The sequence below is a fragment of the Echinops telfairi genome, unplaced genomic scaffold (assembly GCF_000313985.2).
Source record: "Echinops telfairi isolate 266 unplaced genomic scaffold, ASM31398v2 ScPeMD7_7457;HRSCAF=8495, whole genome shotgun sequence".
Lineage (NCBI taxonomy): Eukaryota > Metazoa > Chordata > Mammalia > Afrosoricida > Tenrecidae > Echinops > Echinops telfairi.
Window position 1 is genome coordinate 5,818,850 of NW_022111357.1, and position 19,803 is coordinate 5,838,652.

General features: G+C 49.1%; 2 protein-coding genes across 2 annotated transcripts in view; both read left to right on the forward strand.

The window, feature by feature from the left end:
* INPP5B (inositol polyphosphate-5-phosphatase B) overlaps positions 1-12,288 on the forward strand; it is a 67,013-nt gene extending 54,725 nt beyond the window's left edge. Inside the window, exons 16-23 of the mRNA XM_045298901.1 lie at positions 1,375-1,485; positions 3,011-3,173; positions 4,480-4,715; positions 7,637-7,753; positions 9,692-9,776; positions 10,128-10,255; positions 11,163-11,274; positions 11,461-12,288. Coding sequence (XP_045154836.1) covers positions 1,375-1,485; positions 3,011-3,173; positions 4,480-4,715; positions 7,637-7,753; positions 9,692-9,776; positions 10,128-10,255; positions 11,163-11,274; positions 11,461-11,576 — 1,068 coding nt within the window. The 3' untranslated portion in view covers positions 11,577-12,288. The remainder of the gene's footprint in view (positions 1-1,374; positions 1,486-3,010; positions 3,174-4,479; positions 4,716-7,636; positions 7,754-9,691; positions 9,777-10,127; positions 10,256-11,162; positions 11,275-11,460) is intronic.
* Positions 12,289-13,302: 1,014 nt separating this feature from the next.
* Positions 13,303-19,803, forward strand: part of MTF1 (metal regulatory transcription factor 1) — a 45,800-nt gene continuing 39,299 nt past the window's right edge. Inside the window, exons 1-2 of the mRNA XM_045298902.1 lie at positions 13,303-13,353; positions 15,104-15,562. Coding sequence (XP_045154837.1) covers positions 15,155-15,562 — 408 coding nt within the window. The 5' untranslated portion in view covers positions 13,303-13,353; positions 15,104-15,154. The remainder of the gene's footprint in view (positions 13,354-15,103; positions 15,563-19,803) is intronic.

A 19,803-nucleotide genomic window follows, 5' to 3' on the forward strand; every position in this document is an offset into this window, starting at 1 on the left:
ACCACACACACACTGTCTTCGGAGAGCTGTCCAAGTCAGTAAAGGTGGAGCTTCCACAGTATCGTTAAAGGTTACACAATATTCCACACTGTGAGTATTGATAACCATTAGTTCATCACTGATGCTTTGCTGCTTGTGCGGCACTGAGCGGGCATTCTCAGTCTGAGCATCTCCGTGGCACGGCAGCCACCGAGTTAGACAAGCGGCTCAACGTTGACTTGATTGGATATTGCTAATCCAATCTCTTGACAGTCCTTACTATTTTCTGCTTTTTTTCCCACACCTTTGCCAGTATTGGACTTTATCAATCCTTTCCATTTTTGCCAACCTAATGAGCAAACAACAAAGCACAATAAACCCTGAGAGACACACACAAGACCGGGCATCAAATAGTTCATGGGAAAATTTTATTGCCTTTTCTGTTTTCCACAAACCTTTTGTTGAAGCCCCTTGTGTGTGTGTATATGCATTTACATATCTGGACACACACTTTTATATATATTACATATAGTTTATTCTTCTAGAAATATTTCCCAGGTTACTGGTAAAGTTGACCAACTTTTCATGTGTTTTCTACCCTTTTGTATTTCTGCTTCTTTGACTTGTGTTTCTTTATAGACCAAGTCTCAAAAGTATGCTTGTATCAGACTCTATGAGAGTTTGGATGTTTATGTAAAAGTCTGGTGAACATTATAACAGCATTGGTGTATTGGGAAATGGGAACACACAGAGGAGAACGTTTGGCAGAACCTTCTTGGTTGCAAGAGCATGGTTTTAAAACAAAAGCAAAGGGAAACTTGAGGAACATTGCCCCCCACCCCCACCCCCGTGTGTGTGTGTGTGTGTGTGTGTGTGTGTGTGTGTGTGTCACACTGGACTGATCCAGAAGGCTTCCAAAACAGATATCTACACTTTATCCTCCGTTATGGGCTGTAGTACAAGTTTTTCATTGCCAGGGGCGGGCGCCTTACTAAGTAATGCTTTTCCCCCTGAAAAGGAGGCGGTACCCAAATCAGTTTGGATGCCTTCGGTCAGAGTCCCAGAATCGTTCCTCACTGCAGCCTTGTGAACAACAGTGAGCCAAAGAGTAGGCACAGGGCACCTTTCTGCCCCACACCTAACGCCTGGCCGAATTGCCCGCCAAGCTGCTCTCTCACCTCCTCTCTGCTCATCAGAAGGCGGTTGACTTGGCCTCCAGCTTGGCCTCCAGGGACCCTGCTAATTGTATTGTGAACTGGCTTCGTTGTGAAATCCTTTTGGCGGTCCCTCTCTGTTGAGATCCCTGTGTTCCCCAGGGCCTGGAGCCCCTCAGCACCCAAGTAAAAGGGAAGGGGTCGAAGCCAGAGCACTGAACCGCTGGCGGGTCTCTTCCAGGTGAGAGTTGTCAATGAAGAACTCTACCGGAAGACTCTGGAAGAGATTGTGCGCTCCCTGGACAAGATGGAGAATGCCAACATTCCGTCTGTGTCCCTTTCCAAGCGGGAGGTAGGGAGGACACCTTAACCCTCTCAGCACCAGACTCTTCTTGTCGTAGAACTTACATCCCCACCTTTTCTAGGGCTGAGAGGAGCTACCATTCACACTCCTGGGTGTTTGAGGCCAGCGGTACGAGTTGAGAAGAGATGGGCTGTAGGGTTGGGTATTTGTGTCTCCTGGTCATCTACACGGGGGCCTTTAGCCTGTTGGGGCTCGTCCACACGAGGACCACCCATGAGTTAGGTGACAGCAGGTTGCGCTGTGGTGTTACGTGTCACCGAGTTGATTCCGGTGGACAACGAACGACCTGTTGGACAGAGTAGAACCACCTTGCAGAATGTCCAAAGCTATCGATCTTCACAGTAGACCATCTTGTCTGGTGGGTTCAACTCCTCCACCTTTTATGGTTTGCAGCAAGTGCTTTAACCATGGTGCCACCAGACCTCCTTATGTTAGGGACCTGGAGCTATTTCCCTTTCAATGGAATGAGATCAAACACAAGGCTGCTATACAGAGAGGCCTTTATTATGCTAGCTTAAGCCAGGGCTCCAGCCCTCAGGTGCTTAACCACGCACCTGTCTTGGTCTGGAGCCCCGAACAAAATAAATTCTTATGTATCTATAAGGTACATAATGGAGCGTTCCCAGCCCCTCTCCCTGCACCCCCCCATCTGTCCATCGATTGGCTCATTTGAGGTGGGTTGGCCGTCCGGTCCTTTGTGTAGTTCCCGCGCTGGCCGGGTAGTCCTCCCCTCGGCGTTTGGGCTCGTAGTGCTGCTCCCGGTTGGCTAGCCGCAGTTTCCGGGTCTGTCTTACTTTGCACTGCTAGGAAACACGAAACCACAACCTGCCCGAGATCGTGGTACCAGTCACGGGGGTAATCTGGCTTTACACTTAAATGGTGGCATAGAGGATCCAAAATGTTGTTGGATTTTGGAGTAACTGGAATGTTATCCTCGCAAAGGACTTGTTTTCCTATTGAAGCTCCGACTGAGGTTAAATTGCGTTGGGATTTCCTGGGGACATATGAGTTCTTGTGAGTGAAGGCAGTATAGGCTAGTGATGAGCAGCCGGGCCCAGGGCCCAGATTAAAGCTTAAAGTGCCCCAGGAAGAGCCACTGTGCAGACCACTCGGGATTGGCAATACCACGCTGTCACTCAAGTGGTGCTTGAGGGAAAGGATGCTTTTAATCCCCTAGGCATCCAACTCTGGGGAGGATGAGTCCGATCACCCTGTTTGGGGGTTTAATTTGTGAAGCGTGTTTTTGAAACCCTCTTTGAGTATAGAAGCTTTCAATCTGCACTCCAGGAAATTTCTTTCACAAACCAACCCAAGTTTTCAGGTCTCTGGGTTAGACATGGCTGCTTTGGCCTCCCAGGTACTTAAGGAAACAACAGTGTTGTCTCAAAGGGCTGGCTCGATACTTTCTTCCTAGGGGCGCACTAGCTCAGTGGGGTGCTGGGCAGGTTGTCGAGGAGACAGTGCCGGCACCGGCACCGGCACCGGTGCTGACTGGCCCCGGGCTTGCGCCCAGTTCTGCTTTCAGAATGTGAAGTACATGCAGTTGCACGTCGAGTCCTTCACGATCCAAAACGGGCCAGTGCCCTGTCAGTTTGAATTCATCAACAAGCCCGGCGAAGACTCCTACTGCAAGCAGTGGCTGAATGCCAGTCCCAGTAGAGGCTTCCTCCTGCCAGGTAAGGCTCTGTGTCCAGGCTGCCCAGGTGCTAGTGTGGGGAGTGACCGACCCAGCCCTTGCTCATTCTCCCAAAGTAGGCATTTTGTTTTGCTGCTGTATGGTTTGTTCTCCGCTGGCAACCTTTCTCAAGCCCTGGGGATGATCCCAGGAGCCTCCGTGTCACAATGGTTAGGTGTTCAGCTGTGTTCTCAAAGGTGGGCAGTTTGAGCCCAGCAGCAGCAGCTTTGCAGGAGACCAGACCTGGTGATCTGCTCGCAGAGAGACTGCAGTTTAGGAATTGCCACGGGGCAGTGCCACTCTGTCCAGAGGAGCCGGCTCCTGCGCACAGCACCGGATGAACCCACCCGTCATCCTGCAAGCAGTGAGGAGTGTCGGTGCGCGTTTCCAAAGGAGGCTCAGTAGTTTGCATGTCCCCTAACTTCATGGAAAAAGAAAACACCACTAAAGGAGCTTGTCCCAGCCCGTCTCTCTGCAGTCCACTCCTAATTACCCGCCCAACCCGCTGCTGGTGGGTCGATGCCCGCGTAGAGCCCCTGTAGGACAGGAGCGAGCCACCCCACAGGGATGTCCAAGGCATGCTCTTTAGGAGGCAGACAGCCCCGGCATTCTCTTGAGGAGCAGCTGGTGGGTTCGAACCATTAACCTTTCAAACCAGCAGTCTTTCATCCGAGCGGTGAACCACCAGGCTCCTTGTGGAGCATCATGGGTGGACCTTGAGAAGTTATGGGTGGCTGTAGAATGTACCGTCTGAAGCTTCCCCCTCAGGCTTCCCTTTCCCCCTGTGGCAGAGCGGTCCCTTATGGTCCACAGTGACTGTATTTTACCGACTACTCAGATGGCTACCTTGATCCCACCTGGCTCAGAGAAAGCTCTTTGGTCCATACCTTCTGGTGGTGTCAGTGTTTCTAGCTTAACTGTGCTGCTTAGTTCGTGAGGGGGACTGTGTAGCACTTTATTCACAATTTTGTGTTTTCCTATTGTCCTGTACACTCCCTGTTCTTGTGTCTCCTAAAAGCTGAGCATTGAGATCCTTGTTGGCTAGCCAATGCCTTTTGTTCCCCTTCCCTACCTCCTAATGGGAGAAAGACAAGGTTTCTACGCCTGTAAAGAGTTCCGTTCTCCGAACCCCACAGGGGCAGTGCTGCTCTGACCGCTAGGGCTGCCGTGAGTCAGTATGGGCTGGATGGCAGTGAACTTGCTTGTTTGTGTCACCTCTTATGTCTCACCCTCTTCCTCGCTGATCACTGGTCTCCCTTCCCCAAGGCACCTCCCAAGCCAACGCTGTCATTTTCATCTGTCTCCAGATTCCCACATGGAGATCGAGTTGGAGCTGTTTGTTAATAAGACCACGGCAACAAAGCTCAACTCAGGCGAAGACACCATCGAGGACATTCTGGTTCTGCACCTGGAGAGGGGAAAGGATTACTTCTTGCCTGTGTCGGGGAACTACTTGCCCAGCTGTTTCGGGTCACCCATTCATACCTTATGCTACATGAAGGAGCCCATCTTGGACCTTCCACTGGAAACGATTAGAGAGCTGGTGAGTTACATACCACAAGGAAGTGTCCAGCATAGCGTAGTCCAGCTCTTCAACATGATTTCCCTACGGCTACCTTCTCAGGGACCTGAGAATTCTTGCTTCGTGTATCCATTACATATTGCTGGGTAACAAACCACCCCCAGGTGTTAGTGACTTAACGTGACAACGTGTTGCCTCTCGCCATTCTGTAGGTCCCCAGTGTGGTTCTTCGCTAGTCTCGCTTAGGCTCCTTTGTGTGGTTGCAGTCAGGTGGCAGCTGTGCGATGGCTGAGAGAGGATTTATTCCAGAAGGATCAGCCCCAAACCGGCTCCTATGAGGTGGAGGACACAGACGTCTCAAACACTCAACTTTTCCAAACTGCTGGACCCTTCCATCCATCCTGTGTTAGTCTGGATAGACTAGAGAAGCAAACCCAGAGACACTCAGATGTGTATAAGAAAGAGCTTTTATATCATAGAGCAATTATATTGAGAAAACATCCCAGCCCAGTCCAGATCAAGTCCACAAGTCCGATATTAGCCCATATGTCCAATATCAGTCTACAAATTTCTCTTCAGACTCATGAAACACATGCAATGACGCCGAATGCAGGAAGATCACAGGACAGTGGGTGGAAAGTCTTGTGCATCCAGTGGCAGTGGAAGCTTCTCAGCACTGGCGTGGTTCTCCACGTTTCTCCTCTAGCTCTTTGAGTTTCTCAACAGCAGGAAAGGGAAGGCAGAGAGAGTGTGTGTGTCCTGCCTCCAGGGAGGAAGGCAGGAGTTCCCAGAATGCTCAGGAGAAGGCCATGCCCACACAGAAGCATTATTGGCTATATGACCTGATTGACAGGCTAGACTCCACCCCTTCTCAAGTTGACAGGTTATATAACTGCCACACTTCCTAACCCCACTCCCATCAGTACATGCCCTCCTGCCTCTGGGTTTGGTGATTTGCTGCACAGTCTCACAGAACTCATGGCAGACTTACAGAGAAGTGGTTGATTGGGAACTAACAGGTTACAACAGGGGATTTGGGATTTGGATCGCCTTGGAAGTAGCAAACTACTGGAGGCGCAGTTCTTCCATTTGGAATGCTGCTTCAATCCCTCTGCCATGGGGCCCTGCTTGGGCAAGTGTTACAAGTCTTACATCTGGGTCAGATAGCCCCACCACAGCCCTCTCGCACTGACTGGTTTCCTCATTCCTGCCGGCCTGCTCCATCACTGCTCTTGGGACTATTGTGCCATTGTCTTTTTTTTTTTTTTTTTTAAAAAAAATCATTTTATTGGGGGCTCATACAACTGTTATCCCAATCCATACACACATCAATTGTGTAAGGCGCATTTGTACATCGTTTCTCAAAACATTTTCTCTCCATTTAAACCCCCGACATTAGGTCATTTTTCCCCTCCCTCCCCGCTCCCCCCTCCCGCATGAGCCCTTGATAGTTTATAAATGGGTATTTTGTCATATCTTGCCCTGTCCGACGTCTCCCTTCATCCACTTTTTGATTGTCTGTCCCCCAGGGAGGAGGTCACACACAGTTCCATGTAATTGGTTCCCTCTTTCCTACCCATTCTCCCTTTGCCATTGTGTCTTCTAGTCTTCCATGTTACAGCTCTTTCTCTTTCTCTCCCTCTCTCTGCCTTCAAGGTGTAGGAGGTTCCCAGCACAGGGACTCTGGGTCCAATGGACAGACTCCACTCCCACCTCTTCTTTCTTGATCACAAGGTTCGCTCTCTTCTCTAGGACTGGCTCTCTTTTAAGCCTAGCAGGATGACCAAACTGGCCAATCTCCTAGTGTTCTGCATCCCTTACTTGCATAGTCCCACCCCTACAGGCATACCATGATCCTTATTTGCATGCCTTCCAAGGACTATCGTCAGAAGGGCCTTCACTGCATTGCACCGAATCAGGATGACTTCCCTTGCTTGTCTTTGTTGACTGTTCAATAGGTCCTTCTTTCCACATGGTCTCTGATCATTCTGGAGGCTCGTCCAGGATGCATATGTGGTAGCAAGGACATGCCAAGAGTTTGAGGCCTCCTGTGGCTCAGGCTCTAAAACTCAGTACCACTTGGGCCATGTTTTACTGGTTAGAGCAAGTTAGGAAGCAGGCCCTGATTCCAGGCTAGAAACAGACGCCACCATTTGATGGGGAGAGCTGCCAAGGGCAGTGGTCATATTTGTAATCTTGCGTGCATGGTGCATCAGAGAAACTTAGCCCCGGGGGTACTAAGATAATAATGAAGGTTCTCTAGCCCCTGATGTTATTTGTGGGTTCTTGTTTTTTTTATTATCACTTGGCTTATTTTCTTAGATGAATTTTGCTGAGATTCTTAGATAAAAGGCATGTATAGAGGTAATGCAAACACAAGAACAGTTTGGAGCAGATGTATGCTAATATGTGTGCTCTTTGTTTTTTCCCCAGTGCATTTTAATATATATATTTTAAGTTTTAAATGGATGAACTCTTGACCTCTATCCTCCCCATTGTGTAGATGAAAGCAGAGGCCCAGTCAAGGCGAGGGATTTGTCACAGGTCACATGGCGAGTTAGCAGTGGACCTGGACCTTCAGCTCAGGTTGTTGGACTCCCAAGACTGTTGTGTTCTTTCCGCACCAGACCTTACCATGTCTCTGATTCGAGTGTATTGTTGTAGGCATGATGGTTTTTCTTTTCCCGCCTCAAGAAGATGGAGCTTATTTTACTTGTTCCTCTGAAACTGCTTGCCATATCCCTTCCCGATACTCAGAAATCATCTTTGCCCCTTGATCATGCCACGTGACCTCATGTTTGCCTGCGGAATGATTGGTCAGGCGTGCTGAAACGCTCCCTTTCCCATGAGCCTGCTGCCCTCGTGTTGTGCATTCTCCTGACGCCAGCATGGCAGACGTTCCACTCGGGGACCTTCTTGTCATGGGTGTACTTCCCCTTCAGACTCTGATGCCCATGCAGACCCAAGATGATGGGAGCCAGCTGGAGAAGAACCACATGGAAATCCCCAAGGAGCTCTGGATGATGGTCGATTTCTTGTACCGGAATGCTGTTCAGCAGGTAGGTGAGAGTTAAAGTTGAGTACAAGCATCAGCCTCCAGAACCCTTGTCTTTAAAAGCTTTACCTGCTGGGGACGCTGCAGAGCCCTGCTCTTCCTCTAGAAAGGGGACGGGGGTGGGGGTGGGGGTGGGGGGATGTGGGGGGGCGCGAGGGCATCCTGGGTCACTCCCCTGTGGTTATGCACAGTACTGATCTCCCAGAACAACAAGGTCTCCCTCTGCCCTGGAAGTGGGAGGGGTTAACTTGTTGATAAGCCAAACAGAGGCAGAAGAGCCTATGGAGAAACCATAGTATTACATACAAAATTACAAAATACAAAATTAAAGAAACATTTGATACATCAGCATTTAAAGATATTTGTGATGAATACAGGTCACAAAATAAATGTCTGTTATTTCAGCTTCCATTGTGTGGCAAATAAATAAGCAACAAAACAGTTGCTACCTATTGGTATGTATTTGTCAGGATTTAAAAAAATACTTGTCAAGATTTTGAAATGTGCAGCGCAGTATCATTAATTCATTGTGTTATTCAACCATCATCATTAGCCTTGACAGAAGCTCTGCACAGTGCGTCCTGTGTTCCCCTCCCACCCCACTCAGTAGTCACTGATAAACTTTGGCCTCCATCCATTTGTCTTTTCTAGATTGTTCGTATAAGTGCCGTCATACAGTTTTCACCCTTTTATGATTTATTTTCCTCAGCAGGTTTTCAGGGTTCACCGAACAACACACTCCTCCCCCTACTCCTCTTCACAGTCGCTGACTGTTTGAATCTACCAGGCCTGTTCTAAGTCTTTCTTTTTTAAATCATTTTATTGGGGGCTCGTACAACTCTTATCACAAGCCATACATACATCAATTGTTTGTCAAGTACATTTGTACATTCATTGTCCTCATCATTCTCAAATCATTTGCTCTCCACCCAAGCCCCTGGCATCAGCTCCTCATTTTCCTCCCTCCCTCCCCGCTCTCCCCTCCCCCATGAACCCTTGATAATTTGTAAATTATTCTTTTGTCATATCTTCTGTCTTTGAGGGTATCGCCTCATTTAGTTCTCACAATAGCTCCTCCATAAGAGCTCTCAGCTGGTCCAGAGTAGGGATGGGAACGGCAGGCCATGGCCCCCACCAGGCCCACATCATCATCAGTAACTGTTAACATCACACACCTCACTGCAGAAGCAGTTCCACAGCCATTACACTAGGGGTGAGGGAATCTGGCCAGTTTGGCCCGAATGATGTTGTACATCTCCAAATGGCCCTCGGCAGAAAAAAAGGTTCCCCATCTCTGGTGTGGAGGCAAGGGAGTTTGGCACGATTTCTTACATTTTTATCACCCTGAGCTAATCCACCTTCTCAGAAGAAGCCCCTTTCAGTAACTTTTGAGCAAGGTGTGTAATATTGTTGTTATTAACACAGTTATATAGCTTTACATACTCTCACAAACCTTTATTACTGTAAGCCTGTTTGCACAAAGCACAGATCTCCAGCCTGCACATGGTTTACTTTCTTTTGTTTTTCTACCTTTGGTTAATCCTCGCCCCCGCCTGCTCCCCTTAGCCCTGCAAGACGCCTAGCAACATGGAAACTTTCCTTTACGTCGGATTTATTTGTCATGTGTGCGATATCCCCTGCTGTGTAAAACTACCTACGACAGTTTTATAATAGAGGTCTTGTCATCCTGAAGATGGGCCGGAGGGATCTCCCAGACAGACCAGCAAGATGAATGGACCACAGCAGTCTCGCCATCAGATTGGGCAGGGGGACCCCAGGCCCCACCCCACCCCACCCCACCCCTGCGCTGCCCCGCCCTTCCCCGACCCGCCGGGCTCCTTTTCTTGTTATGCTGGTGATTAGTGATTCGATTTCTGGGTCCGGAGATCATTGCTGGTTTTTCAAGAAAATAATTGTTTTGTGATTTTGTTCTCTTCTGCAGGAAGATCTGTTTCAGCAGCCTGGCCTAAGGTCAGAATTTGAGCATATCAGGGACTGTTTGGACACTGGGATGATCGACTCTCTCGGTATCCTCCAGGCATTCAGGGGTGGGTGTAATGGTGTGGTGGCGGTGGCGGTGTGTGTGTAGAGAGAAAGTAAAGAAACCTATTTCAAGGTTGCTCCAAAGCTGATGTTGTGTCCTCGGCTATTATGTTTTTCTTATGTAAACGTTTACGTGGCGAAGACGGTGAGTAACCAGGAACTTGGGAGGGCCTGGCTCAGCCGATAAACAGTGTGGCCCTTTTGAGATGCCAGGCTGGCATCCCAGTGCCAAGCTGAGACTGGTTGGGTGGGCAGCTCTGGTGGCCCATGCTCCTCCTGGGCCTTTTCCCAACTGTGCACAGCCACAGCAACTGATCCTTAACCTGGGCCCAAAGCTGCTAACAATCATTCCGTAGCCGAGGCCTTGCTGCTTTTCCTTGAGAGCCTGCCAGAGCCTGTCATCTGTTACAGCACCTACCATACCTGCTTGGAGTGTTCTGGCAACTACAGCGCAAGTAAACAGGTGAGGGGAAGCCTTGAACATCAGGGGACACGTGTTGCTAGCCCCAGGCCTCCAGGGCCCTGATGGAACAGAGTGGGCACAGTCCCTTACCTGCAGTGTCCAGGAAGGAAACTCGCTCCCTTCCCAGACCTGTTCTTCCTCTCCCCTGCCTTTTCTTTCTAATGCCATCACCATTAATTTTAGTGACTCAGCTCTGAAACCTGAGTCATGTCTGCCTCCTCCCAGTCTCTCACCTCCCACCTGCCAGGTGCCAAGTCCTATTGATCTAGCACCCCTGCCCTCTCCTCCATCCCTCCAGCCTCCCGCAGCTCCCTCTGCTGATATTTCAAATACAGTCTTCAGATGGTGTTTCTTAAAAGCCACAGTTGGCTCTCCAAGGCCAGTTAATATGGGTTTTTAATTTCCTAACGATTTACCACCTGCGATCTTGCTGAGCGGCTCACACTACAGAGCCTAGCAGAATAATCTAGAACGCTTGTTAGTAATAGACGTTCCAGAGCCTCACCCTCAAGTCCACTGACTCCGAAGCGTTGAGTGAACACAGCTGTGCTCCCGTCAACACTAACCTCACAGGCTGCTCTGCCTTCTCACACTGATTTCCTTCACTTGCCTCTTTTTAGTTCTGCCTTCCTGGGCTCTAAGGACCCTATTCCTTAGTTCTCTGAGTCTGATTTTGTCGGGACACAACTTAAATGCCTTCTAGTCCCTGAAGGCAACCGAAAACATGCAGCTTCAAGTTTGGCTTCTAAATCCACGTCATGCCTCGTTTTTTGGCACTTGGGCCACAGGATCACAACCTCCTGTGCACTGTCTGAGTCACATTCTCAGTTCCTGGAATATGGTGGGCGCTCGACAACACGGCTGCTCAAATGAACGAGGAGACAACCCCCGCTTCTTCCTCTTTCAGGTCATTTCCACCCTCCCCACATTCCACAGAAATGTCTTCAACTACTTGATGGCATTCTTGAAAGAACTGCTGAAAAATTCAGCCAAAAACCACTTGGACGAGAATATTCTAGGTAAGCAACCAAGTGCCTTGTGAGGCCTCTCTGCCACCTGAGAAACTCAGTGTGGGAAATGTGATTGAGAACAGCCCCGAGCCCACTGCCGGAGAACTAAGATCTTCAGCTCCTCTCCCCTCCTAACAGCAAGAGCAGTAGTACGTCTTCTGCTGAATCATTTTGTTTTCTGTGTTTTTCACGCAGCCAGCATCTTTGGCAGCTTGCTACTTCGAAACCCAGCTGGTCACCAAAAACTTGAAATGGCAGAGAAGAAGAAAGCTCAAGGGTTTATCCACCAGTTCCTCTGCAGTTCCCCCTGAGCCTCCCGTGCTTTGCCGGAGGCAGCCACTGCCAGCCTCACCTGCGTTCCACTTCAGGGATGCCCTAAGGAGAGTGTGAGCCCCCCTGAAAGCGAGAAGGGCAGCTGCCTGTGTCCTGAGCCCAGGACCCCATGGCTAGCACAAACAGCGACTGTGAGTTCTGAAGACTTAGGAGGGGGAAATTGTCAACAATAGTTAAAACTGACACTCAACGTTCAACTTTAGTTATTTAACACAGATAGGTTTTCTTTTTGATTTTTAAAATGTAAACAAAAATACTAAACCATGTACAATCAGCCTGCTTCCAGGGCACAGTCAGTGCCTTCCCTGGGGCCGGGCTGAGCTTCCTGCGATCAGGTATTATTTAAACAGACCAGAAAGTGAGTAGGACTGCAAGAATGGAAGCTGCGGGACGCACCACAGCTGCAGGAAGGACCACAGCCACCCCAGATGCTTCCAGGGCCCGGTCCGAGGACGTGCACACATGCATATGCAGATCCTGTGCCCCAACACCCACAAATGTGGTTCAGTAACTGTGAGGCTGGCCGCTGAGGACAACAAAAAGTCTTGGAAATTAAAACACTGAGGAAATCAGTGTTCTGACGAAACTAGTGGGATTCTTCCGACCAACCAACCCTCCAGACTTGTATATAATGCAATCTTTCTCTGCCATGTGTAATATATTTGGATGATAAATGTATTTTTAACAGTGGTGGTTGTGTATGTTTTGTCTTAAGGGACTCTTGCTATAGACGGACAGGGCTGTTAGGTCGGGCCAGAGAGACCCTTACCTGGCTGACTGGTGGGTAACAGGCACTATTTACGCTCTTCAGCCATGACCCTGGTCTCCTCTCTCTGGGGGTTGTCCCACTCTGAGAGGTAGTCTGTGGGAGCGCTTGTAACTAGATCTTCCAGGTGTCTGGGTTTGAGGGAACGATTAGGAGCTTAACGTAGGCACCAGAGAGATTGCTTGGGGGTTGGGGCGGGGGTGGGGGGGGTGGGAGCGGGGCAGTTACAACGCGATCTTCGAAAGGGACCCGAATGGCTATGTCAGCGGTGAAAGGAAGGGAAGGGCCAGTAGGTGGCGTTGGCGGATCTGAGCCCGAGCCCGATGAAGGGGCCGAGCTCTGCCTGAGCGACGTTGGGCTCTGACAGCTTGGGCAGGAGGGTGGGAAGGGGAGCGAGAGCGTCCTGTCTGGCTTGACTAGTGAGTTAGTTCTGCGCGAGCTTCCTTTCTGAATTTCCCCAGAGTCCCTGTCCTCACTGACATTAACTTGAATAAGTGAAGGGGGTGGGGTGGGGTGCGGGGGCCTCGGGGTGAAATCCGAGCACGCTTCCAGGTTCTCCCTTGAGTCCGGGCCGGGATTCGGGTGTCTGTCCGCGGGGCTTCCCGTGGCAGCTGCGGCCGCCAGGGATAGAAAGGCGCCTTCGGAGTAAGGGTTGCGGGGTTCGCGCTCGTCCCCCGCGCCCCGCGGCCCCGGCGCGGCGTCCCGACTGCCGCCTCATATGGCAAAGCGCTCCCCGGCGCGGGTCGCCCTCCGGCCGGGGGCGGAGCCCTGGGCGCAGCGCCCCGCCCCTCCCGCTCGCCTATTGGAGGCTTGAGCTCAGCCTCCAGACCGCCTAAGCCAACCAGAGACACGAGGGACAAGCCGAGGCACGTTTTCCCCCTTCCCCCGGAAAGCGGAAGCGGAAGTGACGCCTGAGGGAGGGGGGGCAATCATGGTGCCGCTGGGGAGGGGAGAAGCTGCTGCCGCCGCCGTTGCCGGGAGCCGCGGAGGTAAAAGGCGAACCCAGACTCGGCCTGGGCTCGGGACTTTCCGGGGGGTGCGAGACTTGAGCTCCTCTCTCAAGCATTTCCTAGTATGGACCCCAATCTGGTCACGATAGAGACCCCACCCCTCCTCCGTTTCTATGGGGATGGGTATCCAGCCCCCCTCTTCTGTTTCCATGGAGACCCGGACCCTGTCCCTCATCGCCAGGCTTGGAGCCCCCCATTCCGTCTCGGATTTGCCCGTGTAGCGCTGTGCTGGAGGCTGCCCCAGGCAGGTTTTTTTCCTCACCTTCCTCGGGGGGTGCTTCGTTCGTACTCCTTAAGGCGCCTGTTCTGTTTGTTCCGGACAGTTGGTCTCCGCGTTGCTGCTCATGGTCTTGGGACAGCCCAGTGGGGCCCTCAATGCTCTTATCTCTCCTTTCAGATGCAGCGACATGTACATCTACGGGGTTGCGTAAGCCCGAGCCAGGGGTCGAGCCCGGTTCCTCCCGGATCTGATCCCTTGGCCTGCCCCTCGTAACTACATCTCTGTCTAACCAGCCTACTACGTGAAGGCGCCCTTTCTAGCCTAGAGCAGAAGAGAAAAAGTGCAAACCCACTAACCTCCTGCCAACGAGTCGATTCTGATTCATGGTGATCCTGCATAGGGTGTCCGATGCTGTAAATCTTCATGGGAGAAGACAGCTCCATCTTTTTATAAAGTGTAAAAGCCAGGCCAGAAACGAAAAGTGTCGTCTTGGTGGCTTTAAGATGGACTATTCTGCTGGCCCTACCCCCATCCGTAGAACCTGTGTGTTTGGTGGTGAAGGAAGAACCACAATTCCAGACTTTAAAAGCTTCCAGTTTGGTCATTTCCCCCGCAGAGTGTATCTGTTGCTTTCTCATTCATTCTGCTTACGTTTTTCTGAACTTAAGGTTGCAGTGTACTTTGCTAACTAAGGGCTATAGAAACGAAAATAAGTTAATACTCAGCATTCCGTCATTTCAGAGACCCCCTCACCAAGCACGGCCTCTGGTTGACACCAGGTGGCTTTAGTGGAGAAGTACAGAAAATAATCCACACTAGGTGTGCCTGTTTAGGGAGCACTCCTTGCCACCCAGAGTCGGAAACTCCCAGGATTGAAGGAGGGAATTCCACTGTACCTCTGCAACTTGTCAGACACTGCCTTACACAACTTCTCTCTGACTCCATGTTGCAACTTTGAGAGAACAGGAATTGCTACTCCCACTGAGTGCATAGGGACACACAGAAAACTGACTCAAGTAGTACAGGGTCAGGCCAGTATCTGTCAGGGGGTAAGCATGGCTCCAAAGCCCCCTGCCATAGATCATACAGTCTTCATGTCTGATTTTGGGGGGTAGGTATTTGAATGGGTGTCCTTTACTTTAAAATTTAATAGAACAGCCCCCAAAGATACTGCTCTGTTTGCTCCTTTAGCCCCGTTAGGTATTTTGACCAGTCTTCACACTTCGCACTATTTGACCAGAAGGTACATTCAGAAAGTCTTATGAATTGATCTGATACTTACTACTTTAAAACAAAAAAGCTTTTTGAGGCATTAGTCCCCTCCCGCCAAAAAAAAAAAAAAGGACTTAAGATTTCAGAATTAGGGCAATGAATGTACAAATGTGCTTTACACAATTGATGTATGTATGGATTGTGATAAGAGTTGTATAAGCCCCTAATAAAATGATTAAAAAAAAAGATTTCAGAATCAAGCTAATTCTGGCCTCTAACTCTGGCCTTGTATTACAGACGGGTCATTGCCTTTCCATTTCTCACAACTGAGCTGAGCACTGCTGAACCATGGGGGAACACAGTCCAGACAACAACATCATCTACTTTGAGGCGGAGGACGATGAGCTGACTCCCGACGACAAGATGCTCAGGTTTGTGGACAAGAACGGACTGGTGCCTTCCTCATCTGGAACTGTGTACGATAGGACAACTGTTCTTATTGAGCAAGACCCTGGCACTTTGGAGGATGAAGACGACGATGGGCAGTGTGGAGAACACTTGCCCTATTTGGTCGGGGGTGTAGAGGGCTTTCACCTAATAGACCATGAAGCAATGTCCCAGGGTTACGTGCAACACATTATCTCGCCGGATCAGATTCATTTGACAATAAACCCTGGTTCCACGCCCATGCCAAGAAATATCGAAGGTGCAACTCTCACTCTGCAGTCGGAATGCCCGGAAACAAAACGCAAAGAAGTAAGTCAAAAGGCAGGGGGTGAGGGGCCAGTTTGGCATTGGGGAAGCTTCAACACTGTTTGTTCAGTACCTCTTGGCTGTTTTAGCTGCGGAGTAAAGGATGGGTTACTCCAAGCGCTTCACGTTTTGATGTGTCTGCTTTTGGTTTTCTGGGATGGTGGCCCTGTATGGCCACACGGAAATTGTGGAAAACAGAATCTAGTTCCTCCACATTTCTTCTCCAAGTCCTGGCTGTTGAGAGGGAATTCCTGATGTGTGATGCTGACATCACTAGACTTGGCTTCTCTGATAAGTGCAATCACTCGATTTGACTCATCTCTGCACTGATGGATCAGTGGCTTGTTTTGGAGACGGGTGTCTGCTGCATATGGTTTCTGATTGTACGGGATGCTTGGTAAATAATCAAGACTACCTTTCTTTCACAGGGAGAAAGATGAGGTTTTTTACTCCCAGAAAAACTTACAGTCTCGGAAGCCCACCGAGGTATTTGAATTTGTGAGACATATTCAAATTGATGGCAAGGAGTTTGGTTTTGATATTTTTTCTTTCACAATAAAGTCAGACAAGAGACGACAAATGAGAGCAGTTAGATTGCAGAGGTTTCCCACTCGTATTTAAGTTATGGAAGGGTATGCATATCGGAGGGCTTTGAAAGCTGTAAAGCATTGTGCAGATTGTACTTGTGGTGGCTATTGGTGGAATCAAAGATACAGTTTAAAGGATTCTAAGAAGTAACTGCCTGCAGCTTAGTTAAGAAAAGTTAGGTCACTGGCCATTGCAATGCCAGGGAATGGCTCTACGATGTTACTATCCAGGAAGGGGGTAAAGCGTTGAGCAAAATAGGTGTTGCTTGTAATGAAAGCCTTGAGGCCAGAGAACGCCGTAGCGGCTTACCCTTTGGCAGCCTTAGACGCTAGAGCTGGGGGAACTGGAGCAAGACGTCTCATACTCCCTCCCACCGTACATGGGAATCACTCCACAGCATCTCTGAGATCAGGTTTCCTTTTGAACACTTCCAGCACGACGGGAACGCAGCATTTCACAGCTCAGCCTCAAACGTTTTTGGCCAGCTCTGATTGTTAGAAAGCTTTTACTTGCATAGAGCCAAAATCTATCTCCCTGCAAATGCCACCCACTGCTTCTAGCGCTGTCTTCCTGAGTAACAGCGAGTTACCCTTCCTCCCACAAGACAGCCCATCCGATATTTAAAGATAGCTATCAGGGATTTCTCTTCATCTTCTCTTCTGCCGGCCGAGTGCTTCCATTCCCTTAACTGTACTCTTACGGCACTGTTGGCGTCGCTCATTAGCCAGCCACCTCAGGTTGTGTAAGTGCCAGAGTTGAACCCAGTCTCACCAATGTGAATCATCTAGCCCTGAATATAGTGGAGCCCTGATCTCTTAATCTGGACACGACACAATTAATAGCTTGTTTATATTTTATCAGCAACAGCACCCCGCTGTAGTGTGTACTAGGAAGCTTCCAGATTAATGGGTCTCCCTGGGAGATGGAGGAGCAATTTTGCCTCCACAGGAGACATTTAGCATTGTCCAAAAACCGTTTTGGTTGTCATAGTAGGGAGGTGCTATTGCAACCTAACAGGTAGAGACAAGGAATGCTGTTAAATATTCTACAATGCACAGGGCAGCCCCTACAGCCCCTACAACGATCTTGCCTAACATGTCACTAGTGATGAGGTTGGGAAACCTCACCCTAGATGATTCTCGAGTGCAGGGTTTGAGGCCGGCCCTCCCCCAGTTATATCTTCAGCAATTGAGAAGCAATGACGGTATTAAAGCCGAAGAAGAATCTCCCTAGTGAATTTGATCTTGATGATTTCAGCCCAGTGTTTGCGTTGGTGAGGAGTCGCTTCAGCTCAGTCAACATTTATCAAATGAAATGCTGTTGTGTGCTAAGAGCTGCAAAGACCGCTAGGATTGTAGAGACCAGGGGGCAGCTAACTGCTGGAGAGCCATATGCGGCTCCTTCAGTATGTATATATGGCTCTGAAATAAAACTGAAAATGAAAATAAAATAGTCAATTTCCTTTAAGGGATCTTACACAGATCACGGTGATATCATTTGTTTGTAAAATTATGTTTATGATTCTCGAATCATTTTTAAATTGTGAGAGGCAAGATTGACTCGTCTGTCTCAAAAGTTAGCCGACTCCTGGTGTAGAAGTAGAAATAAGTTTATTCCAGTAACCCTAACATCAGGCACAGCGTGGTGGTAAGTGTGAGGGCAGCGGTCGGCAGTACCCTGGAAGCACAGAGAAGGTCACTTTTGTCCTCAGAAATTAGGGAGGACTTAACAAAAAATGGCGTCAGAGGTGGTCTTAACAAAATCCTGTATGTACAGTCTTGTTTACAAAGCAAAGATGGGGGCTACCCAACTGATAGAAAGTGCGTGAATAGAAAGGCCGTTTTTAAGAAATAGTAAGTGGTCCTATTAGGTTAAAATAGAGTCGGCATGCTTTGCCTGTAAAGAATTAGGTGGTAAGTGTTCTAGGCTTTGGGGGCCTATGATCTCTTTGGCAACCACTCAACTCTGCCATCTGTAGCGCCAGGGCAGCCATGGGCAGTACATAAACATGCACAGTGAGTGTGTTCTGTTCCAGGAGCACTCTATTTACACAAACGGGCAGTGGGCTGACTGTTGGCCGGCCCTAGAGGGACTAGTAGGAGGTAAGAGTGGCAGCGGTCCAAACAGAGAACGTGGTGATAACATGCTGTGGACTTGGACCGAATTCTGGAAGCATTTGGAAAACAGTGCAGGTTTCTGAGTCAAGAAGTGATATGATTGTTGTTGTTGTTGTTGTTAAGTGCCATTGAATGGGTTCTCACTCACAGCCACCTTGTGTGTAGCAGATTGAAAGACTGTTAGGTTCTGAACCATTTTCACCATAGTTATATTTGAGCCCATTGTTGCAGCCACTGTGCGGTCCATCTGGTAGAGGGTCTTCCTCTTGATCTCTGACCCTCGCCTTTACCAAGCACGATGTCCGTTTCCAAGGAGTGGTCTTTCTCGAGACCATGTCCAAAGTGCGAGAGACGAAGTCTCTCCCTCGTGACCTCCGAGGAGCATTCTGGCTGTCCTTCTTTCAAGACAGATCTGTTTGTTCTTTCGGCAGTCCATGGTACTGTCACTAGGCTTTGCTAGCACCATAATTCAAAAACATTGACTCTTCTTTGGTCTTGCTTATTCCCTATCCAACTTCCATATGAGAATTCTCATACTGCAGCAACATGCAAGCCAGAGTAGTATAATAGACTGGCAGACGAGTAGTGGGTGACTGGTTAGAGTAACGTTTTGGAGAGATTGGTCCATAGTAGTGGTTTTTTGGAGATGGTGGGATACTGCAGATGGTTTGCCAAGTTAGGAGACCGACATTGTAGGTTTGGCTTTCATGTTGAGTCTGCCAAAGGAGAGTGACCTTGTAAGTGAAAAGAGTCCAGGCTCTTGCAAAGATTGACAGAAAATTGGTATGTTACTGGATTTTGAGGAATGAGCCATGGATTAGATATGATTCAAATGCGCATTGGAAAGATTCACCAATTTTCCCAAGTACATTGAATTTCTACTGTGTCTTAACACACAGGGACCACACAGTTGATGGATGGGAAGCTCTGCTCTGAGGGGCTTCAAGAATCTAAGTGGGAAGTATTAAATAGAGCACATTGTAACAGGTCCTTCAGTAGTGGCAGACACATAGTTTTAAGGGCTTACAGCAAACTCCATTTCCTTGGTGAATGATGAGTCCAATAACAAATCAAGAAGACAAAAAGAAGAGAGTGTGGTGAGGAACATGATGGGTTTGGTACGGGGCATATCGACTTTACAAGCCCCTGGAGAAACTGGAAATTAAGGGAGTCCCAAAGCCCATCACAGATGTCAGTTGAGCAGTGGAGGCAATGGCTGGGGATTAGACTTGTTGGCCCACTCAAGGGCAGTAGTTGAAAGTGGGGGCAGTTTACTCAAGAGAACCTAAGAGTTGGTCTGAGAACTTCATGGTTGGGAAGAGAAGGAACCAGAGTATAGGTCACAGTAGTCAAGCGATGAGCGGAAGATTAATCGTAGGGAAGAGAATTCTGAGAAGCATGGCTGTTCTTACCTGACCCTGAGAAGGGTTGGCGCGTGGGGAAATCACCAGCTCTGTGAGTTGTGCAGTTGTTCACATGATGGAAGACTTTGAGGCGCGGATGGAGGGTCGAAGGTAGATCGCAAGAGATGGAGAAATA